The 23,129-nt window shown below is 44.3% G+C and overlaps 1 protein-coding gene across 1 annotated transcript in view; it reads left to right on the top strand.

Moving 5' to 3' along the window:
- Positions 1-9,148, top strand: part of FIGLA (folliculogenesis specific bHLH transcription factor) — a 13,604-nt gene extending 4,456 nt beyond the window's left edge. The window contains exons 3-5 of the mRNA XM_017865657.1: positions 601-825; positions 8,782-8,816; positions 9,076-9,148. Coding sequence (XP_017721146.1) covers positions 601-825; positions 8,782-8,816; positions 9,076-9,091 — 276 coding nt within the window. The 3' untranslated portion in view covers positions 9,092-9,148. The remainder of the gene's footprint in view (positions 1-600; positions 826-8,781; positions 8,817-9,075) is intronic.
- Positions 9,149-23,129: the final 13,981 nt, after the last annotated feature.

The raw sequence follows: 23,129 nt of genomic DNA, 5'->3' as shown, positions 1-23,129 counted from the left end.
AAAAAAAAAAAGCGCAGAAAAGTTGTTAGATCAAGTGAAGGTCTTTCTTAAGTAGAAATTTGATCATGTTTAGGAACAGAAGGGAGACACTAGAGAGAAAAGAAACAATTATCCTAGAAATTTGGGGCAGAAATCTCCAGGTATATCATAGTACCTTTGAATATTTTTTTCTTCTCCATTAGTCCTAGCCAGGTGACTGCTAGAAAGCTACATTCTGCAATGGCAGGAGTGGATTGTCCTGTTGGCCAAACTGGATGGTTGGATTGTGTTATGGTCACAGTGTTTGGACATGTGCAGGTGGCTACCTTAGTTTTTTCTTGCATGTTAATTGTGTAACAGAAGTGCTTTGTTCATTGTAAAACATACAATCTGTTCCATGCCATAATATGTTTCATGCAGTTACCTATTGCATAACATTTTAAGTTTATAGGAGAACAAAATACGGTCAATTGAACAATGCTTTTCTCTCCATGGTAACTTAAGCATTGCCCCTATCACTTAAATGAAACCTCATCAGTTAAAACTTGGAAATGTATTGGTTTAAGTCATCAAAATCTTTCTGTCATATTATACTGTTTGACAACTAAATATGGTTTCCAGAAACAAGACCCAGATGAGCAGAGCTACAGTAACAACACTTCTGAACCACATATATCCTCGGCTAGAGAGCTATCAAGAAACATCACCCAACGTATCAGCTGTGCTTTCGGCTTGAAGAATGAAGAAGAAGGGCCTTGGGCAGATGGTGGCAGTGGTGAGCCGGTGCATACTTGTCGCCAGGGTGTGATGTCTACGACTGACGTTATCTCCCCAACCAGAAGTCTGGTAAAATATTCCTTCTTAAATAGCCATACAGATATCAAAACCGTAAAATGTATACTTTGAGATATGAGTAATTTTTCCATGCTAAAATGTGATTAAAACAAGATAATTTTATGAAAGCCCTTGGGTGGGGCAGTGGGGTTTACTAGTTTGGGAGATTATTTTGTTTCTAAATTAACTGGTAAGCAGCTCCAGGGAAGGGGAAACTCCTCCAGAACCACCCAATACAGACCTAAGTTTATCTTTTAAATGATCCTATTTAATCCATCGAAAGGTTTTCTGGACTCCGTGGTCTCCAGAAAAAGAAGTAAGTAGCTTGCCATACATAAAGATGCATGCTTGGTGATACTTTTGTGTGTGTGTGTTGGTGGGGGTTGGAGCTGGGAGGGTGGTGCTGGTTGTAAGACAACATTTTAAATGAAATAAAGCAGTTTATTGTCTCTTACTACTTTGTCAACTAAAGAGACAGCTGGAAGTGGCAGCATGCTTCTCCAAGTCCAGGAGTGGACTTTTTGCCCTTGCTGTGAACTGGTAAACATAAATGAGGCCCCCTGCTCTATCCTACCCAGCAACACAATTACTATTGAAATAAGAAAGGAGGCCGGGTGCGGTGGCTCAAGCCTGTAATCCCAGCACTTTGGGAGGCCGAGACGGGTGGATCACGAGGTCAGGAGATTGAGACCATCCTGGCTAACACCGTGAAACCCCGTCTCTACTAAAAAATACAAAAAACTAGCCGGGCGTGGTGGCGGGCGCCTGTAGTCCCAGCTACTCGGGAGGCTGAGGCAGGAGAATGGTGTAAACCCGGGAGGCAGAGCTTGCAGTGAGCTGAGATCCGGCCACTGCACTCCAGCCTGGGCGATAGAGCGAGACTCCGTCTCAAGAAGAAGAAAGGTGTATAGGAATATGCAGTAAGCATGCCGTAACAAACATGTTGCATGGTATGATATAAGGGACAGTGGGGACTGTGGAGTCACAAATGGTGGTTGGAAGGAGGCAGTTTAGGGGAGCAGTTGAGAGTATGCTTTGGAAACAGACTGCTAAGGTTTAAACCCTGGTTTTACCACTTGCTAGCTGTGTAATCTTGCATGAGCTGCTGAATGCCTCTAATCCTCAGTTTTCCCCATCTGAGCAATGGTTATAATAATTGTACCTACCTTGTATATAAGATAACTAACTTCAAATGACATAATGTCAGCAAAGTATCTGGCATAATACCTGTCATGTCATTTGGACAGATACCAAATTTTCTTGACTCATGAGCAATCAACATTGATTAGTGAGCAATAATGGGCCGCAGGTATTCCAGCTCTGTAGCCAGTGTTTTGAGTTTTCTCACTTGACTCTCACCAATGTTGTGCTCTGATTTGAGGTCCTACAGGCTTCTTGCTGGCTGGTGGGGGCAGGGGTGTGGGGAAAGCGGCAGTGGGCGGCCTTGGCTTCCATTTCTGATTTGATTAATGTGTTCTAAGGATTCATTTGTGCATATGCTCAGTCTGGATTTTCATATTCTGGCCACTTGAGATATAAGATTTCCCTGGCCAGTCAACCCATAGGAGACAGAATTCCTGTTGCTGCTACGTAAGCTGACATGGAATGACTAAGAACAAGAACAACAAAAGAGTGGGGCCAGGTGCGGTGGCTCACAATTGTCATCCCAGCACTTTGGGAGGCCAAGGTGGGCAGATCACCTGAGGTCAGGAGTTCCAGACCAGCCTGGCCAACATGGTGAAACCCCATTGCTACTAAAAATCAGGCATGGTGGTGGGCACCTGTAGTCCCAGTTACTCAGGAGGCTGAGGCAGGAGAATCGCTTGAACTCGGGAGGGGAGGTTGCAGTGAGCTGAGATCATGCCACTGCATTCCAGCCTGGGTGACAGAGTGAGACACCATCTCCAAAAAAAGAAAAAAAAAAAAGTGAAGAAATGACCTGAGCTAGACCTCGAACCTGACTATCTAAGAAGAGTAATGCTTCTGCAAATGCTAGTATCAAGGTAAAAATCTGACTTGCACTTAATCCTCATTGATCCTCCTCAGGTAGGTATCATCATGTCACTCTCATGGTGAGCCACCTGGCTACACCTTCCTGCCAGTCCTGTTGGACCTGGGCTTGGACAGGAGCCTCTGCAGTAGCAGAGCAGGTCTGTGCTTGGCAGTACTAGTAGCAAGTACATATGATGGGAGGTCCTGGTTTTCCGAGGATAATTGATCCTGGGCATAGGCCGTGTACAGTACACTAATTTAGAGTGGGGACTAACGTTTCCTAGTAAAAGCCAGAAATGTTCTGACTGGAATTTTCTTCAGAAAAGGGAATAAAACACTTAAGTTTTAGTCTTTTTAGCCAACCAAGTTTGTTGTTAATTGGAAGAGTGCTAATTTGTAGAATGAACCAAGGAAGACTTGACGTTTGAGATTTTTATAGACAGTGCATGTCACTACTGTCAAGTATGACTTCTGAGGCCTGATCGTAAAGAGTGCCTTTTTTTTTTGCAGAAGCATTCCAGAATTTCATCAGTTTTGTCAAGGATTTTTCATCCTTTTACATTCAAATCATTCTTTTTTTTTTTTTTTTTTCTGAGACAGAGTCTCGCTCTGTTGCCAGGCTGGAGTACAGTGGCACGATCTCGTCTCACTGCAACCTCTGCCTCCCAGGTTCAAGCAACTCACCTGCCTCAGCCTCCTGAGTAGCTGGCTCACACCACCATGCCCAGCTAATTTTTGTATTTTTAGTAGAGATGGGGTTTCACCATGTTGGCCAGGCTGGACTCGAACTTCTGACCTCATGATCTGCCCACCTCAGTCTCCCAACATGCTGGGATTACAGGCGTGAGCCACCGTGCCCAGCCATTCATTTTTAAAATTAAAAAAATTAGTCTGAAACAATAGTCAACTTATAGAAAGTTTGCAGGTGCAGTACAAAGAACGTTTTTCCTGATACATTTGAGGGTCAACCTGATGTCCCATCGCCCCTAAGGCTTCAGTGTACATTTGTTACAAACAGGACATTCCCCTGCGTGGCCACAATGCAACCACTAAGTCTGGGGATTAATGTTGTGTTACTGCCATACAATCCTCAGGTCCCATTCAAGTTTCACCAGTAGTCTCAATAATGTCTCTTCTAGCAAAAAGACCCAGCTGAGAATCATGAATTACATTTAGTTGCCATGGCTCCTTCGGTCTGGAAGGAGAGTTTCTTGGTGCTTCTGTGACTTATAACCATGTCACATTTGGAGCTTACAGGCCAGTTGTTTATTATAGAGTGTGTCTTGATCAGCATTTGTCTGTTTCCTTTCGATTAGATTCAGATATGCATCGTCAGCAGGAATAACAAAAGTGATACTGTTTTCTACTCATTGCATCCTGTTACATGGGGCAGATTTTGATTTATTCTATTTCTAATGATATTTACTTTGATCACTTGCTTAAGGTGGTGACTGCCAAGCCTTTCACTTTATAGTTAATCTTTTTCCTTTGTAATTAATATGTATTTTGTGAGGCGGTGCTTTGAAACTACGTAAATATCTCATTACTCATCAAACATTCTACATTTATCAAATTTGTAATTTGGAAATAATTATAGATTCACAGGAAGTTGCAAAAATAGTACAGAGAAGTGCTGTGCATCCGTAGCCCAGTTTTCCCCAATGGTTGCATCTTCTATAACTATAGTATAATATCAAAACCAGGAAATTGACATTGGTACCATGTATGCATAGTTGTATGTTGTTTTATCACATGTGTGGATTCATGGAATCATCATTGCAATCCAGATGCAGAACTGTTCCATCACCACAAAGATCTCCTTCATGCTGCCCCTTTATGGTCACACCCACACTCTGCTCCCAACCTTCCATTCTTCCAAACTCCTGGACGTCACTAATCTGTTCTCCACCTCTATAATTAATCTTGAGAATGCTATAAAAATGGGACCATACATTATGTGACTTTTAGAGATGGTCTTTTCCCACTCAGATGATGCCCTTGAGATCATCCACATTGTATAAATGTTCCTCTGCTTTGTGCTGTGTAGTAATCTGTGGTGTGGATGCGCCACAGTTTAACTGTTCACTTAAATATTTTAGAACATTTTGGTTGTTTTTATATAGACATTTTTATATTAGTATGAGCTCATGGTTTTCTATTTAATTCAGTGGATTGTTATATACTATCATTTTTTATTATGTTATTGCTCAAATTGTCCCCACTGTGGCCAGCGAAAGCTCCTTAAGCTGGCAATCTTTCTGTTTGATATGTCATCATAATTATTTGATCATTTCCTTTTTTTTTTTTTTTTTGGCAGAAGATGTTCCAAGCTCATCTTGTACTTTTCCATCCCAGCCCTGGAATCAGTCACTTATCTGAGGATGCCCCTGTATATAACCCGTCTCCCATTTCTGTTGCCATCCCCTCACCACATGGCTGTTCTCCTTACCCCCTTGAACTTTAACACTCGTGGCAAGCTGTACCTCCGCAAAAACCTCCTTCTTGGCTCTGACATTCCACGCAGGTCCCCCCATATGTGAATTCCTCCTCTCCCTGCTCTGGCGAAATCACCTGCACACATGAGTGCCTGGCCTACTCCGCTCAGGTTTCTCTACTCCATGCTGAACTGCCCTTTTCCGTGGACTTTTTACCCAGCTTGGACTCTGAGTCCCCAGGCCAGGCCTCCACCCCTTTCATGGGGCTGCCGTTCCCATCTGATTGGGCTCTACCATGTTTGCACTGGCCCACACCCCCTGTGTGAACATGCCCCTCATCTGCTGGGTCTCTGATATCCTATGCTGGGCTGCCTCTATATGTGGGTGCCATCTCACCCTGCTTGGGCTCTGATACCACCTCACTTTGGGTCACTGTGGCTTCTCACTACCTAACTGTGACCCAACTAATGACATTAGTACTGAATTGTTCAGGAGGGAGAAGAACTTGCATTTTCTTTGAAGTACCTATTGTGCAGCCGTCTTTCTGGCTAGTTTTCTCTTTGTTAACATTTATCTCTGAGATATTTAATTATATGTGAGTTGAGCAATTGTTTAATATCACCTTTATTAACTTTATAAAAAGCTTGCATTTTACAGTCAGGAACCAGGATGGGCTCAAGATAAGAAGTGTCCAAGGAATTGATGCTCAGGCTGACCTTTATTTGACAAAAGGATCCTCATAAAGTTTAGCCCAGCTTTCCTGAAGGGCTGACTCCGTAAGGTTTCAGGATCCTGACTAGGCTAGAGAACTAGTGACAGTTAATGTGGCTCATTGGACAGAAATGCTCGTATCCAGAGGAGCTTAAGATGTGGGAGGCAGGCCCTCTCCAGCTTCAGTTTGCAGGAGTGGTACCCTTTTCCCTGCCCTTGATGAGGACCCGGGGAGTGAAATCCTGGTGGTGGCAGGGATGGGCATTTTGGGGGATTTGGAGATGGGGTCAGAGCAGGTTGTGCAAGATCAACAACATTCCTGGGAGGCAGAGTCCTGAATGAAGTACATGAGAATCTGCTGATGACAGGGATGGAGATTAACTTCTGGGGCCAGAGCAGGTTCACTAGGGGAATGAATTGGCATGTATTCGTGCAGACAGAAAGGGCCATGAGCCATGTGAAGCCACAGCATATGGTGTTGGTAGGAAGAAAAATTAATTTCAAGGTCCAGGAGAGGCCTGCTGAAAATTAGAACTTCGAAGTGTAGGTTTTTGCCGTATTGGGGTTGGCGTTGCTAGATGGCAAGGTGTTTGCTGTCTTGCCATTGTATATTCCTTCTATTTGCCACCTGTGGTTGTGCTCTGGCATTTCAGATTATGCATGGCTCTAAATTTTGTTCAGAGCTGCCAGTGACACTGTAGAGACCATGTCTCTAGACAAAGACCACCCTCAATTTTGGAGTGAGATGCCAAGAGCGCTGGGGCTTGAGGGCCTTTGGAAAAGGACATATGGAGAGACATAGTGTCTGTTCCAGGGGCCTGGGTATGCTGCCAGTGTATACCTCCAAACTCTGGCATGTCATGGGAATGTTCCTGGAGAGAGTTTCTGAGAGAAAGAAGCCTATGTGGATGGTAGACTCCTACCACTCCTGTTCCAAGTTGTGGTAATCTGTGAGATTAGTCACTGGGGACATTTCTTCCTATAGCATTTTAAGCTCTGAAATGAGATGGTTTGGCTAGTTGGGATGAATCCATTAGTACCTTGGGAAAGCCCCGAGCCTCTTCTGTCGTCCATCTCACATCCCCCAGGTAGTGGCTCTATGCGATGGTAAAAATTCTACCACAGTAAGTGATGGGTCTCCCTTTGCTTGAGAAGAACAGTCATCTGCCCTGGGGTTCGCTGATAGCCTATGCGGCATACTCTGATGAGATTAGTCAGCACAATATTTTCCAAAGTTGTTTCCTTTTTAATGGGGTGGGTGCTTTCTGGTTTGTCCCAGCCCTCCCCGCTCATTACTACACCACAGTAGCATATTTCACCTAGTAAGGTGTTGGGTTTTGCTGCCCTGGTCTAAGGGCACAGTGGCTCAGAGGAAGGCTGCTCCAGCGACTGCATTTATAGCCCTGGGATTTTACTGTGCTCTCTATACTTTGGGGATTTAGGTTCTGATGCTGTGATGGTGCCTATGCTTGTAGTTCTCTGGGACTTTGGAAAGGTGAGCCTTGCTTTTCAGATTATTATAGGAACAGGGACTGAACTCTAAAGCTGAGTGAGCAACGATTTCTATTTACCTCTATCTCCCTCATCAAGCCTGGCTCAGTGGGTGGAGGAATGTACATTTGGATAATATGTCAAATTCTGCAGCCACACCGCCAACAATTGGAGTGTGCCTGCCTTCTTAAAGACATTAAGCAACAGACTGGGTTTCTATTCTTCAGACTACCCTCTTCTTGGACCTTAAACTCTTTGGCTTAGATGAGACCAACAGCCAATTTTTAATGAGCTGTGACAATAAAGACAACATTTATAAACTTTGGCAAATTTTCTATTCTCATACTTAAATATTACATTTCTGAAATTTTCCAGCTAACTCTTAAAAACAAATGAAAACAAATGTTCTAAAATGCACTAGACTATAGGCAGTATCCAGTCATCCTTTAATCCTTCAGGTAAATATATATAAATTTGTCTCTTAAGTATAAAAGTTCTAAATATGTAAAAAATTAAAATTTATTTTAAAAATAAAGCTTCTAAAGCTAAGTCTGAACTATAAAAAGAAAGGTTGATCACATGTATAGTGGAAAGACTCGATCAAGATTAGAAAAAAAAGCTACTCATACATATTTTGTGTCAGAGACTGTTCCTGGCAGCATATACATATTAACCTATTTAATTTTCACAACCACCCTGTGCTATACAAACAATTATATCCATTTTACATGTGAGGAAACTAAGGAACAGATGTAACTTGCCCAATATCGGCAAGTCAATGAAGTGTTGGGGTTGGGGGGATGTGGGTATAACAGTGTTAAGTCCTTTTTAATCACTTTCATTCTAACAAAACTGAACCTTGAAATGTAAAGGAGGGTGGACTAGAAAATAGATAAATGTTTAAGGCTAAGTTAAAGCATTTGATTGCAGTGCTTTACCATCCATACTGATATATACTTAATGGATTTCAGTATCCAAACTCCCTGACCATGACTTGAGTGGCTTTATTTTTCAGTCATGGGTTTATTTTTTCTTCAAGTTGAGAGTTTCAGAAAATTGAGCAGAGACAAAATGATCTTGCCACGCTAGTAAAAGCCTGATGGAAATACACTAAAATCCTTCCAATTTCTTTTCCTTTGCAACTAAAATAAAAAAATTGTCAGATACATAACATTGTGTGCCTGTTCTTGATTTTTCTATCACTGGCATGTTTATGTGACCCATTAGGTGGGACAATTGTCTTACTGTTGGCCACTGTGTTCTCAGTTTTTTTGTTCTCATAAACGTGACAAATAACTGATGTGTTTAGCCCTTTCTGTATTTTGTATTGTTTTTGCAGGATAGATTCCCAGAAGTAGAACTGCTGAGTCACAGGTAGGTCACTCTATAACTTGATGCATCGTGCCAGTTTATAACACCACTGGCTGTATAATAAGAGTGCTAATTCCATCACATTCTTATCAATGACCTCTATTAAAAGATGGACTCTTAACGGGTAAAAAAGTGGTATCTTTAAATTTAAACATCTTTGATTACTAATTAAATTTTTTTTTTGCATATTTCGTTATTGTATTTCTTTTGTAAACTGTTCTTATTTTTAACTATTTATAATGGAATTTTTTCTGTGTTTCAGACTTCCACAAGTATGAAAAATGAAAAGGCCCAGGGTTACCTTCTAGAGACAAATAAATGCAGTCTTGAAAGTTTTGGAGTCTTTTTTTTTTTTTCTCTCTCTTTAGCGTTTCACTCTTATCACCCAGGCTGGAGTGGAACAGCACGATCTCGGCTCACTGCAACCTCCGCCTCCCAGGTTCAAGCAATCCTCCTGCCTCAGCCTCCTGAGTAGCTGGGACAGGAATGCACCACCACGCCCAGCTAATTTTTGTATTTTTAGTAGAGACAGGGTTTCTCCCTGTTGGTCAGGCTGGTCTCGAACTCCCAACCTCAGGTGATTCACCCACCTCAGTCTCCCAAAGTGCTGGGATTACAGGCATGAGCCACTATGCCTGGAGGGAGTCTCTTTTTTAAAAAAGAAATTTTGCAATAATGCAGAGTTTAACAATTACCCTTTTAAATAGCCTTGCCTGTCTCAAGTTTACTCCACTCTACTTTCTCCTTAACTTCATGCTTCGAAGAAATAGACTTCAGGGGCTTCAGCCTTTGCTTCCAACTCATCATCATCCTCTGGGGACCTACATCTAATATCTTTCAGTCCATCTTTTTTTCATTGCTTTGAGAAATAAGTGACTGTTACCCTTCCAATAGAAATTAACTTTAATAGAAATGCAGACTTAAGCTAAAAGAGTTGTAAACATTGGCCAATGGGGCTGAGAGTTTTCAAGGGTTTTTAAATACCCAGCTAAGGCCAAATGACACCTTTTGTGCAAGGTAGACAGCCAAGCATCTTGAGCACAAAGACTTCATCTTTATAACAGTTGCTCACAAAGCCATAGTACTTATTATATGCTGGATTCTGTTCTCTATGCTTTCCATGTGTTAACTTGTTCTTACAATAAGCCTAAGATAAAGGCATAATTATCCCCGTTTCACAGATGGGAAAACCAAGGTACAGAAAGTATCATTAGCTCAGGTTGCCATAACAAATACCATAGACGGGGAGGCTTAACAACAGAAATTTATTTCTCATAGTTCTAGAGGCTGGAAAGTTCAAGATTATGGTCTGGCATTGTTCGGTTTCTGATGAGGGCTCTCTTCCGGGCTTGCAGATGGCTGCCTTGCCACTGTGTCCTCATATGGCAGATAGCTAGCTAGCTTTGGTTTCCCTTCTTCTTATAAGGGCACGAATCCTATTGGATTAGGGCTCCATCCTAATGACTTCGTGTAATCTTAATACCTCCTAGAGACTCTGTCTCCAAATACAGCCTTATTGGGGATTAGGCTCTCAGTATATGAATTTTGGGTGAACATATGCTGTTCATAGCATTCTGCCCCTAGCCCTTCCCCCAAATTCATTTTCTTATCACATGCAAAATATATGCATTCCACCCCAACAGCCCTCAGAATCTAAACTCATTCTCACATTAAAGTAGTCTCATCTAAATATCTTCTAAATCAGGTATGGGTGAGACTTGAGCTATGATTCCTATCTTTCTCTAGCTGTGAACCTCTGAAACCAGACAAGTTATATGTGCCCCAAACACAGTAGTGAGACAGGTGTAGGATTGACATTCCTATTCCAAAAAGGAAAAATAGGAAACAAAGGGTTGATGGGTCCCAAGCAAGTCCAAAACTATTGAGGCAAATCCCATTATATCTTAAGCCTCAAGAATAAATCCTCTTTGCTTTGATGTAGTGTCATCCTTGTGGCTTGGCAGGGTGACCTGCCCTCAGAAACTGAGGAGGAGCTCAGCTCTTCTCCTCCCCGTGTCCCCCTGCCCCGACCTCACCAAAACACACACACACACACACACACACACACACACACACACACACACACACACACACTCTGAGTGACAGCCCTGATCTCTGAATTGCCTTTGGGGTCATTTCTTTCTTTTGCTTAAATAGTGCATGTTTGTAGCCAAAGAGTGATATGGTCTAGTCCTATAGAATCTGAGAAGGCTGACAACTTACCTTTATTCTTTCCCACTTTCTCTGTCCTCTTTCTTTCCAGGTATCAGTGTCTTTCTGGTATAATCCCGTGGGTATTCCTGGCTTCAGCTGAGATGGCTAATTAGGTATATGAGTCACACTCATGATCCGTTTATCAAATGGTTGCTCAGCCACACCCTTAGTGATCTCTTCAGAGTAACCTTTCTCAATTTTTGCAATATGGATAGGTTAAGAAATTTTCCAAGTCCCCAAGTTCTGTTTTTTTTTTATTTTTTATTTTTAAGACAGTCTCTATCACCCAGGCTGGAGTGCAGTGGCACAGTCCTGGCTCTCTGCAACCTCCACCTCCTGGGTTCAAGTGATTCTCATGCCTCGGCCTCCCAAGTAGCTGCGATTGCAGGCATGCATCACCATACCCACCTAATTTTTGTATTTTTAGTACAGATAGGGTCTCAGCTGGTCTTGAACTTCTGGCTTCAAGTGATCCACTCACCTCAGCCTCTCAAAGTGCTGGGATTGCAGGCACGATCCACCACACCCAGCCTCTGATTCCTTTTTGCTTTTGATTTCTTCAGTTCATCTCATGTCTTCTGAATTTTACTAGAAGCAGTAAGGAGGACCCAAACCTCACCTTTAATACTTTGTTTAGAAATCACTTCTGCTAAATATTTAATTTTATCACTTGCAAATTCTACCTTCCCAAAAGTGCTAGAATGCTATTTAGCCAGGTTGTTTGCCACTTTATAGCAGGATCACTTGTTTTTTTTGAGATGGAGCCTCACTCTGTCACCCAGGCTGGAGTGCAATGGCACAATCTTAGTGCACTGTAACTTCCGCCTCCCAAATTCAAGCAATTCTCATGCCTCGGCCTTATTTCTACCAACATTCTGTTCCTGATTTTTCTCTGAGAAGATGAATGCTTCTCTCCAGCTCTCCTGTTTTCTTTCTGAATGCTTACCAGAAATATCTTTAACATCAATATTTCTACCAACAGTCCCTTTATGGCAATCTAGGCTTTTTCTAGCATAAATCTTAAAACTCTTCCATTTTCTATCAATTACGCAGTTCCAAAGCCACTTCTAGATTGTTAGGTATTTCTTACAGCAATATCCCACTCTTGGTACCAAAATCTGTATTGGTGGTCTCCAGAGAAAAAGAACCAACAGGAGATTATATATTTATTGTAAGAAATTGGCTAATGCCTTTATGGAAGCTGAGAAGTACCAAGATCTGCAGTGAGCAAGTTGGAGATTCAGGAGAGCCAATGGGATGGTTGCAGCTTGAGTCCAAAGGTCTGAAAACCAGGAGAGCCAATGGTTTAAGTTGGAGTCCAGAAGCTGCCCACATTAGGGAGGACAATCTGCCTTACTTGGTCTGCTCAGTCAAATGTTAATCTCATCCATAAATAACCTCACAGATACACTGGGATGTTTGATCACAGCCTTTTTCCTTCCCCCACCTTAAAGAGTAGCTTTGTTTGCTTGTCTACTGGGCTTTGGGTCTCTTGTCTTCATTGGGGGAATGGTGTAAATGAAGAGAAGGAAGGAGAATAGAAGGCGAGACCAACTGTATTAGTTTGTTCTCATGCTGCTAATAAAGACATACCCAAGAATGGGTAGTTTATAAAGGAAAAGAGGTTTAATGGACTCACAGTCCTGGCCCAAAATGGAGGAAGAGCAAAGGGACGTTTTACATGGTGGCAGGCAAGGAGAGAATGAGAACTGAGCAAAAGGGGAAACCCCTTATAAAACCATCAGATCTCATAAGACTTATTCACTACCACGAGAACAGTGTTGGGGAAACCACTCCCATGATTCAATTATCTCCCATTGAGTCTCTCCCACAACACGTGGGAATTATGGGAGCTACAATTCAGGATGAGATTTGGGTGGGGACACAGCCAAACCATATCACCATCTTTATTAGAGAGGAAAGAGAGCTACCTACAGAAGAAAAGCACTGGAAGGTAGGAGAAGGGTTAGGAATTCCTAGGATAACTTCCACTGGTGTAGGACTACATTGAACAAAGGACGAGAGAGAATTTCCTCTGCTCCCTCTCCTTTCCATCTATTCAATGACTTGCAGAACTTTTCAAGGCATTGGCAGTGGGATTATTTCTTTTCTTTTCTTTTCTTTTCTTTTCTTTTCTTTTCTTTTTTTTTTTTTTGAGGCGGAGTCTCGCTCTGTCGCCCGGGCTGGGGTGCAGTGGCCGGATCTCAGCTCACTGCAAGCTCCGCCTCCCGGATTTACGCCATTCTCCTGCCTCAGCCTCCCGAGTAGCTGGGACTACAGGCGTCCACCACCTCGCCCTGCTAGTTTTGTATTTTAGTAGAGACGAGGTTTCACTGTGTTAGCCAGGATGGTCTCGATCTCCTGACCTCATGATCCGCCCGTCTCGGCCTCCCAAAGTGCTGGGATTACAGGCTTGAGCCACCGCGCCCGGCCGGGATTATTTCTTTTGAATGTGGTATTGTATGGAACTGGGGCTTGGGGTAAGGATGAGGAAGGTCTTACTGATGTGAGTTGTACACACCCTAAGCGGAATTCCTCAGTATCAGAATGAGAGCCATCTACTGGTCTAGTCGCCTGAGGGGCATTGGGTAGTAAGAGTCATGGTACCAGAAACAAATCCCTGGGTCTATTTGAGAGATCAGCTTCAAGTTTCAAGATAGACTCTGAAAGTTTTAGCACATTCTAGGAATAACAACTCCAGAATAATAAGTCCTGCTGGGCAAGTGGCGATCATAAAAAAAATTGTGGGCTGGTAGGAGGAACTAGTGCACTTAACATCTGGGTCCATGAAGTCCTCCCCCAGAGGGACTTATGTGTTATCAGGGCTCAACATGGTTCTATCCACAGCTCTCTAGGTCTGGACCTAATGTGAGGGTGGGAACTGGATTCTGGGGCTCTCTGTCTCTGGAACCACTCTGGTTATTTCCTGGTGTGGCTGGGGTTACACTGTCTGGTTGTCTCAATAAGTAATAAGACCATAAGTGCTTTCACTTGACGTCCCATTTTGTCTACATGACAACCTTGGCCAGGTGGAGGATGTATTAGTTTTCTGGGGCTCCCATAACAAAGCATCCCAGATGGTAATGGTAAACCACAGAAATGTGTGGTCTTACCATTCTAGAGGCTCAAAGTTTGAGATCAAGGTGTGGGCAGATATGATTTCTTCTTGGAGTGTAGATGGCCGCCTTCTTGCTGTGTCCTCATATGGTCATCCCTTTATCCCAGTTTGTGTCCAAATTTCTTACAAGGACATCAGTCATACTGGATTAGGGCCCACATATATGACATCATTTTACCTTAATTACTTTTTTAAAGGACTTAGCTCCAAATCCAGTCACATTGTGAAGCACTGGGGGCTAGGGCTTCAACACATAAATTTGAGGGGGATGCGATTCAGCCCATAACAGAGGGCAAGTGCTGTTACCCTCACTTTATAACTGAGTAAGGGAGAATAAGGGGTCAGGGTCTTTCCCAAGTCCACATGCTCCCTGGGACTGAGATTGGAGCCCCAGGCCCTGGACTCCCAATTCAGTTCTCTTTCCAGAGCAGCATCAGCCATAGAGGTGAACTTTCATTTACTGGGTATCTTTAGAACATCTAGACTTACGATTTATCAGTGGTCTTCCTTTGAAAGCACTATCTTCCCTCCCCTGCCCCACCTTAAAGTGGGTTCCCCTAAAAGTAGATTACGATTTGAGTGTAAGTTGGGAAGCAAGCCCGGGAAGCACCTGTAAGGGAGTGGGAAAGTGATATAGGGAAGAAAAGTCCATAAAAGATGCATGAGTGAGCAGGTAGGTTACTGTTGTGGGCAGCTGGGGCTCAATCCTGCTGAGGCTCTCTGGGAGACAATGGAGAACATTGAGGTATTCTCCCAACTCTCAGGGATGAGTGAGCCAGGCTGTTTATCCACAAACTCCTAATGGTCATTGGTTGAGGGCTGATCCCAAGGGTGTTAATTTCTCCAGCATTTCCAGCATGCCCTAGAAAAGGTCATTGATAAGCATGCCTGGGCCTATAAAGTGCTAAGCTCCCGTATTAGTTATCTATTGCTGTGTAACAAATTAATGCAAACTAAGCAACTTAAAACAACACATTTATTATCTCACGGTTTCTGTGGCCAGGAGTTGAGTCTGGTTTTACTTAACTGAGTCCTCTGCTTCAGTGTCTCTCACAAGGCAGAAATCAAGGTGTCAGCAGGGCTGGGTTCTCAGTGGAAGGCTTAACTGGGGAAGGATCTGCCTCTAAACTTATGTGATGGTTAGTGGAATTCATTTCCTCTAGGACTTTTTTGGACTGAGGGTCTCAGTTTCCAGCTGGCTATTGGCTGGATGTCACCCTCAGTTCCTTGCCATGTAGATCTTCCAAACATGGCTACTAATGAAAGCATGCAGGTCAAGAAGCCAACTGAGACAGTCTGCTAGCAAGACAAAGAATCTTATGTAATATAATCACAGAAGTGAACATCCCATTACCTTTGGCTTATCCTGTTGGTTAGAAGTGAGCCACAGTCGTGCCAGCACCTAAGGAGAGGGTAATACACAGGGCATGGATACCAGGAGGTGGGGCTCACTGGGGCACTGCCAGTGTCTGTTGCACTGCCAGCTTCTCTCTCTACTAGTTATTCTTGGCCAGCTTCTCTCTCTACTAGTTATTCTACATTTTTGTCAGAAGACTTGGAAGATGAGAAATTTTACTGCAAATCAGTCAGAAAGTCTAATTTTAAACTATCTGGCCATGGAGGGTTAGCCAGTGGTGATTTTCCCTGGTCTGACATGGGGGTCTCATGTTTTTCTGGCCCCAGTTAAGGGCCAGGCATCTTGGGCTTGTTGCAGTGGAAGCTCTGAAGTCTCGTGGTCTTCCAGTGAGAGTTGGAGCCAATTACAGTTGTGATTCCTTTTCCTGGATTTTGAAGTGAATTTGAAATTGAGAATTTCTGGAACTTCAATTAAAATTTCTTATAGGCTATGAATGTGGGAATTAATGAAGTCTTATTTCCTGTCTGGCATTTGGACAATTCCTGAAGTCCCAGGATGGCACCACTTTCTTAGTATGCAGTTTCAGATGGACCCTGGGAGAGGCCAGACATATATATATAAATATATGTAATATATAATATATATTGTGTATATGTAATATATAATATACATGTATCGTGTATATGTCATATATAATATACACATATATAGTATATGCCATATATAATATATACCTATATAGTGTATATGTAATATATAATATATACCTATATAGTGTATATGTCATATAATATATACCTATATTGTGTATGTCATATATAATATATACCTATATTGTACATGGCATATATAATATATACATATATTGTATATATTCCATATGTAATAATACATATATTGTGTGTATGTCATATGTCATATATACATATATTGTGTGTATGTCATATATTATACATAATATACACATACATATATACACACATACATATATGTCATATATACATACATATATGTATATATATGATATATATATATAAAAATACAAGGCAGTTTATTTTCGGCCAGGCATAGTGGCTCACGCCTGTAATCCCAGCACTTTGGGAGGTGGAGACGGGCAGATCACCTGAGGTCAGGAGTTCCAGACCAGCCTGGCCAACATGGTGAAAACCCGTCTCTACTAAAAATACAGAAATCAGCTGGGTGTGGTGGTGCATGCCTGTAATCCTGGCTACTCGGGAGGCTGAGGCAGGAGAATCGTTTGAACCTGGGGAGAGGAGGTTGCAGTGAGCCGAGACTGTGCCCCTGCACTCCAGCCTGGGTGACGGAATGAGACTCTGTCTCAAAAGAAAAAAAGGTTTCTTTTCTTGTCCCCTTTGGGAGGCCATGCAGTGTAGTGGTTAGGGCCCACAAACTCTGGAGTCACAGCACTTGAGTTTGATTCCTCACTCAGTCACCTACTAGCTATGTGACCTAGGGCAAGCAACTTAACATCTCTGGGCCTCAGTCTCTTCATTTATGAAATGGGGATGATAATAGTACCACCCTCACAGAGATTTTGTAAGGATTATGTGAAAATGCATGTAAAGCCCTCAGAACAGTGCCAGGAACCAACAAGGGTTTGCTAGGATTAGTGTGAGAAAACAAAATAACACACTAGGAAGAGAAATTTTGAGGGATGGAAATGACTGGGGTGACTTATGAAACCTGCTATTTCTAACAAAAATTCTCCATTCTCTTTGGGGGTTCTATTAAGATATCTATTATCTATTAAGATATCTATTAAGATATCTATTAAGATATAGAGCCCACCTTACCTGTGACTTCTGAGCTCTGGAGAAAGGGGTTCCCTGTTTCTCAGATCTCATCCCCCATTGGCACCAAAAGAGCTATGGCTGCCAGGAATGTCTCAATAAACAACACTTCCTGGCTTCCTTCACCAGACAGACCTAGGTCCTGGGGTGAGGAGGTGAAGGGGTTTCATCTTGTGTGGCTGAGCTTGTTATAATTCTTCTAGCAGGTTTTGACAGGAGAATGGGGAGAAGGCTTGTGGAATCAGTGATTCTGAATGAGAATGAGTGAGAAGCTCTGAGTGTGGAAGGAGGGTGCAGGGACCAGGTGTGCATGTGTATTTCTTGTAAGGGAAGAGGGGCTGGAGCAGAAAGACAAGTTTATCCTGGCATCTGAAACAGAAGTTCTAGGGTTGTCATGGGCATTTTCTTTTCTAAATCAGTAGTATCTCTCAGAGTGGTGTTTCTGAAGTGTTAGTATGCAAAGGAATCACTAGGGTTGCTTGTTAAAATTACCAAATCCTGAGCCTACCTCCAGAGATTCTGGTTCCACAGCAGCACTGTGGTGGGGGCCAGTGACTTTTGTGAGGGTGTCTGAGGGCTGTGGTGCCCCAGAACCCGGAAGGGCAGAGGGGCCATGATTAGGTTTCGGATCAGCGGCCAGAGGCTTTTCTGGAAGCTGTATGTTTTCACAAGCACATTTTCAAAAGCCCTTGGCGAGGATGTTGATTGAGGGGAGTTCTGGGGACTGGTGGAGATTAAGGGGATGAAAAGTCCAGAGCTACCTCTTAATACCCCTACTCTCTGAGGGCCAGGCCTTGAAAGTATTGGAAATGCGAGGTGCCTTAGGTACACTGTCATTTTACAGAGGAAGACGACGAGCCCCAGAGAGGTTAAGTGGGTTGATTAAGGTCACACAGCTGATTAAGAGCAGCTCTGAGACGGCAACCGAAGTATTCTGGTTCCCTATCCGTTCCCCACTCACTACACACCTGTTCCTTCTGGGGCGGGAGACCTGAGGAAGGAAAGGAGTGGGAGGAGAATGTAGTGAGAGTTGGAGAGCGTTGGGTCCACAGCCCCCAAGGGCAGGGCCACAACAAAAATTTTGTCCTAGTTGAAAAGGAAGTGAGAATCAGGACAGAGAGAATTTTGGTTTGGAATTCAGTCAAGCAATTGCTATTAAAATCACTAACAGAATTATCTTCCGAAGGCTAGTTGTCCTTTCCAGACGAAAAGAAATATTCCAAGTGTAAGACTTTTGCTTTCTCCCTTCCAGGGAGGATACATTCCCCCAAGGGAGCTCTGTTTCAGATTTTCTCCCTAGTAACAGACTCCCCTGCTTAGCTCTGGCCATCCCGGGCAGTAAGTGGTGTGGGGCCGGGGTGGAAGGAGGCTGGAAGCCTGGCTAGGGGGGTCTGCGGCGGCGCGGCGCGAGGGCGCTGCCGGGCGGAGGGGGCGCTGCGGGCGCCCGCTTGCGGAGGTGGGGGCGCTGCGGGCGGGCACTGCGGCAGCCTCCCCTCGGGCGGGCCTCGGCCGCTGGAGGGGGCGCTGTGGGCACCGCGCAGCGGCCTTTTGTCAGCGCGCAGGGACCGGGAGAGCTTCATTTCCTCCCAGCCTCGTGCGGGAAATGGCCTTTATTCTGACGCAGGGCTGTAAGAACTAGCGGGAACCCGGCTTTTGTCAAGGAACTGCGGCGTCCGTGGCCAGTATCCCCGCACGCCGGCGGAGCCGTGACTGCTGGGTGATTCCAGCAGCTCTGTTGAGCGCGGGCTGCAGCATGGGCCAGGAAAACGCTGCTCTGCAGATTAGCTGGGTGGATTTTTAAGCGCACTCCCCGCCCCCAACTAAAATACAACCAACCCGCGTTGGCCGACGGAGAGAGCTAATTAGCCGCGCAGGAGTAAGTGTCTGGGGAGTGGGCTTGGTGGAGCTTGCCTAGGGTCGCTGGTTGTCCTAGCGCGGAGACCCTGGCATTCCCTCGGCCGGGCGGAAGCCGCTTGGCCCAGGTGGGCGCGTCATCTGTTGCCTGAGCGCGTCGGTGGCTGCAGCCCTGGGCCGGCGCCGTGTTTTGCGTAAAGGTTTCTGGTGATGATGTAGGTGGGCTCTAGGAAACGGGGCTGCAAGGCACTGGCCCCTGCTTTGGGGATGGTGGGACCCTGCCTGGAGGCGTAACGCCTGGACGGTGGGGCTTTCTTTTGGGTCCGAATGGAGGGGGCGAGGCCTTGCCTCTCTAGCCGGCGGTGCCGCCCTCCCCTCCCCTCCTTTCTTCCCGCTCGGCCGCGCCCTCGGGGGAGCCGTGCGGGGGCGGGCTTGGCGGGGCTTGGGCGTCCCCGGCCTCGCGATCTCCGCGGCGCGGCGCTCAGCCGCAGTGGCTGGCCGGAGGTGCGGCGTCGGCAGCCGCCCACATTGAGATCGGGGCAACCGGCACGTGAGCGGGCCTCGTGGGTTTGGATTTTATGCGGCTCCACCACTTTGGAGGGAAAAATCCCCTCTGTCCCCGAGGGGGTCTTGCCAGTCTGTTCCCCTCTTCCATTTTCCCTCTCCTCTCCCTGCCTTCCCTCCCTTTTTGCAGCCGGGGCGGAGGCCATCCCGGTCCTGGAGGCGGGAGTCGGTGTCTGCTTGTTTTGAAATCACACCACAGCCTACCTGGCTTTGGGGGGAAGGGAGGGAGGGGCAGACTGCTTTAGGATGCAGATCAGGCTCTCGGGTCTGGCCTATTGTCTTGCCTTTTCTCTTCCTTCCTTTTCTCACCCCTAATCTCCATCTCCTGCCCAAAAATAAAAATAGAAAATAGGAAATAGAAATAGAAAATAAAAAAGCAAGCTCCAGCCCACACCCTATCAAATTCTTTAAAAAACTGTCATTTATCTCTGACACACGGTTATTACCCATCTGTTTCCTTACACCCACTCTTCCCTCTTGCCGTTTGTCGTCCAAGATTCAACGGACTCACATGAGCTTTATCGATAATAGAAATCAAATCTCAGTTTCCCAAATGCACATTTTGTGCCCCAAAAGGAGTGGTTGGTCTGGCATCCTGGCGGAAGCAAAGGGATTGGAGAGGGTGCAAGCAACTGCTTTCACTTCTAGTTTGTGGGTCTAGCTGGGATTCCTGAGATGTTTAACTTGTTCGGTGAGGGGTGTTCTCATTAATGGGATTAGAAAATTATGTTCTGTTTTTTTAAGAGAAAAATAGCAAGTCAGCATTTGAAGTGCTTTAAATGAATCTGACGAAAGAAGAGAACTATGATGTTTCAGACTTGCAAATAATATCTCCATTAGCACATGAGTAATATATGTTAGAGACTTAAAAGGGGGGTTTAGACCATTTAATATTTTTACTTTATAATAGTCTACTTTAATTGTGTAAGGTGATCAAACTTTTCTTTGTAGAGACTTTTCTCCTATAGATCAGGATCTTGCCCAGCCCTCCTCCCCCACTCCTCCGTGCATAGGGCACAAGTAAAAGCAAAGTTTTCATTATTAGTATGATGTCAACACATTTTGAAAAACCACTAAAGATGAATTATTCTTTGATCCAAAATCCATAAGAATTTTGTAGTAAGCACTATGTTCTTTCTTGTCCACAAGAAAGTAGCCTTATTAGAAACATGCTTGTCACATACACAACGTACAACAATGCCTGACATGATATGCTGTGGTTTCTAGGCTTGGATTGAATTTGTTTTAAATATTAGTATAGTGCTGGAATTAGCAGATCTCAGCTATTCTTAAGGTTAACAGATGAGCAAATGTGTTTGCTGGCAGTGGGTTTAGTGTTAAGATTTTAAATATATATAAAAAAGACTAGCAGATATATTTATTTATTACCACCTGTTCCACAAGGGATTTAAGATAGTTTACAGGGATTCGTAAATACAGCAAGGCAGCCTAACTTAGAAGTAGTTGGGAAAGAAAAAAGGACACTAAGGGTGGAGTCATAAAATGGTCTTAAGCATGAGGCTGATACAAAAACATGAGCATGATACCTTCTACAATGGCTACAGGCAGGAAACAAATCCAGCTCTAAACTTTCTTGCAGCATAAGGAAAAAAGAAATTGATGAACCCATGGCTTATATGTTTTATTTATTTGTTAAACTCATTCACACACTTCTTCACTCAACAAACATTCAGTGAGGACTTACTAAGTGCCAGGTTCTGTGAGACATACTGGGAACCAAGGGATAAAGCAGATAGACGTGGTCTTTGCCCTGATGGGCACTTAAAGACAAATGTAAGAAATGGACATTCATCAAGAAATCTCTCAAATGAATATATAATTACAAATTGTGATAGCAGCTATGTGGGAAAAACACAAAACACAAAATAATATATGGCCAGAACATAAAAACACAACAATTTTTTTTATTTTTTATGTTTTGTATTTTTTTGAGACACAATCTCACTCTGTCGCCCAGGCTGGAGTGCAGTGGCATGATCTCGGCTCACTGCAACATCCACCTCCTGGGTTCGAGTGATTCTCATGCCTTAGCCTCCCGAATAGCTGGGATTACAAGCGCGTGCCACCATGCCCGGCTAATTTTTGTATTTTTAGTAGAGATGGGGTTTCACCATGTTGGCTGGGCTGGTCTCAAACTCCTGACCTCAGGTGATCCACCTGCCTCTGCCTACCGGAGTGCTGGGATTACAGGTGTGAGCCACTTTGCCCAGCCAACAGTTCTTGATTCCGAGACCAGAAAGGAACTTTTTCCTAATATGACATAGTGTTTGAAATGATGCCTTCGATCACCTCCTCGTCAGACACAAGGACAAGTTTCACAGGGTTGTTTTTTACAGGGGCCCTCAGCGTGAGCTAATGATACCATGCCACAGGTCTCTCAGCCCCCTGGGGTTCTGAAGATATCTTGAAGGCTCTGTGTATTCTCTGACATTAGTGGTTTTATTCCAGTGATAATCTTTGTTTTTGCAGAGTCTCGCTCTGTCACCTAGATTGTTTAAGTAGGGATCTTGCTCTGTTGCCCAGGCTGGAATGCAGTGGCATGATCATAGTTCACTGCAGCCCGGACCTCCTGGGCTCAAGTGATTCTCCCACCTCTCCCTCCTGAGTAGCTGTGACTACAGGCATGAGCCACCATGCCTGGCATATTCCAGTGCTAATCATAAATAATTAGCAATAAAAACGTGTTCTGGATCATCTTGATGGCAAGGCTGAAACCGATGCTGGAGTCTGTGTTTGCCTTTGTATCTTTCCATTTGAGCCATGGACAGGACTGATGGCTCCAGCCAGAGCCCGTGGGAAGGGAAGGGGAGTTTGAATAGTGGAGAGAGTGAGTCTACACAGGGCACACACAGCTTGCCAACTCCAAAAGAACAGCTCCTGGCGACCACTGCTCTATTGGCAGGGATTGAAGATCTCATGCCAGTTCTACCTGTGTATGGATCAAGTTTGCAGCAATTTATTAGCAGCAGATGTAGTAAAAACACAACAGAAAAGTAGCTGTTGTGGATTTTAACAATATTTGAATTAGACTTCATTTAATGCATATTTAGTAACTCTCCAATAGGTACCTTACATCTAAGAAGATGAGATGGGGCCGGGCACTGTGGCTCACGCCTGTAATTCCAGCACTTTGGGAGGCCAAGGCAGGTGGATCACCTGAGGTCAGGAGTTCGAGACCAGCCTGACCAACATGGTGAAACCCCATCTCTACTAAAAATACAAAAATTAGCTGGGCATGGTGGTGGGCGCCTGTAATCCCAGCTACTCCAGAGGCTGAGGCAGGAGAATTGCTTGAACCCAGGAGGCGGAGGTTGCAGTGAGCCGAGATCACGCCACTGCACTCCAGCCTGGGCAACAAGAGTGAAACTCCATCTCCA

Source organism: Rhinopithecus bieti, unplaced genomic scaffold (genome assembly GCF_001698545.2).
Source record: "Rhinopithecus bieti isolate Rb0 unplaced genomic scaffold, ASM169854v2 scaffold_83366, whole genome shotgun sequence".
In the NCBI taxonomy this organism is placed as follows: Eukaryota; Metazoa; Chordata; class Mammalia; order Primates; family Cercopithecidae; genus Rhinopithecus; species Rhinopithecus bieti.
The sequence above is the reverse complement of the archived record's forward strand: the minus strand, read 5'-3'. Positions and strand labels throughout refer to the sequence as shown.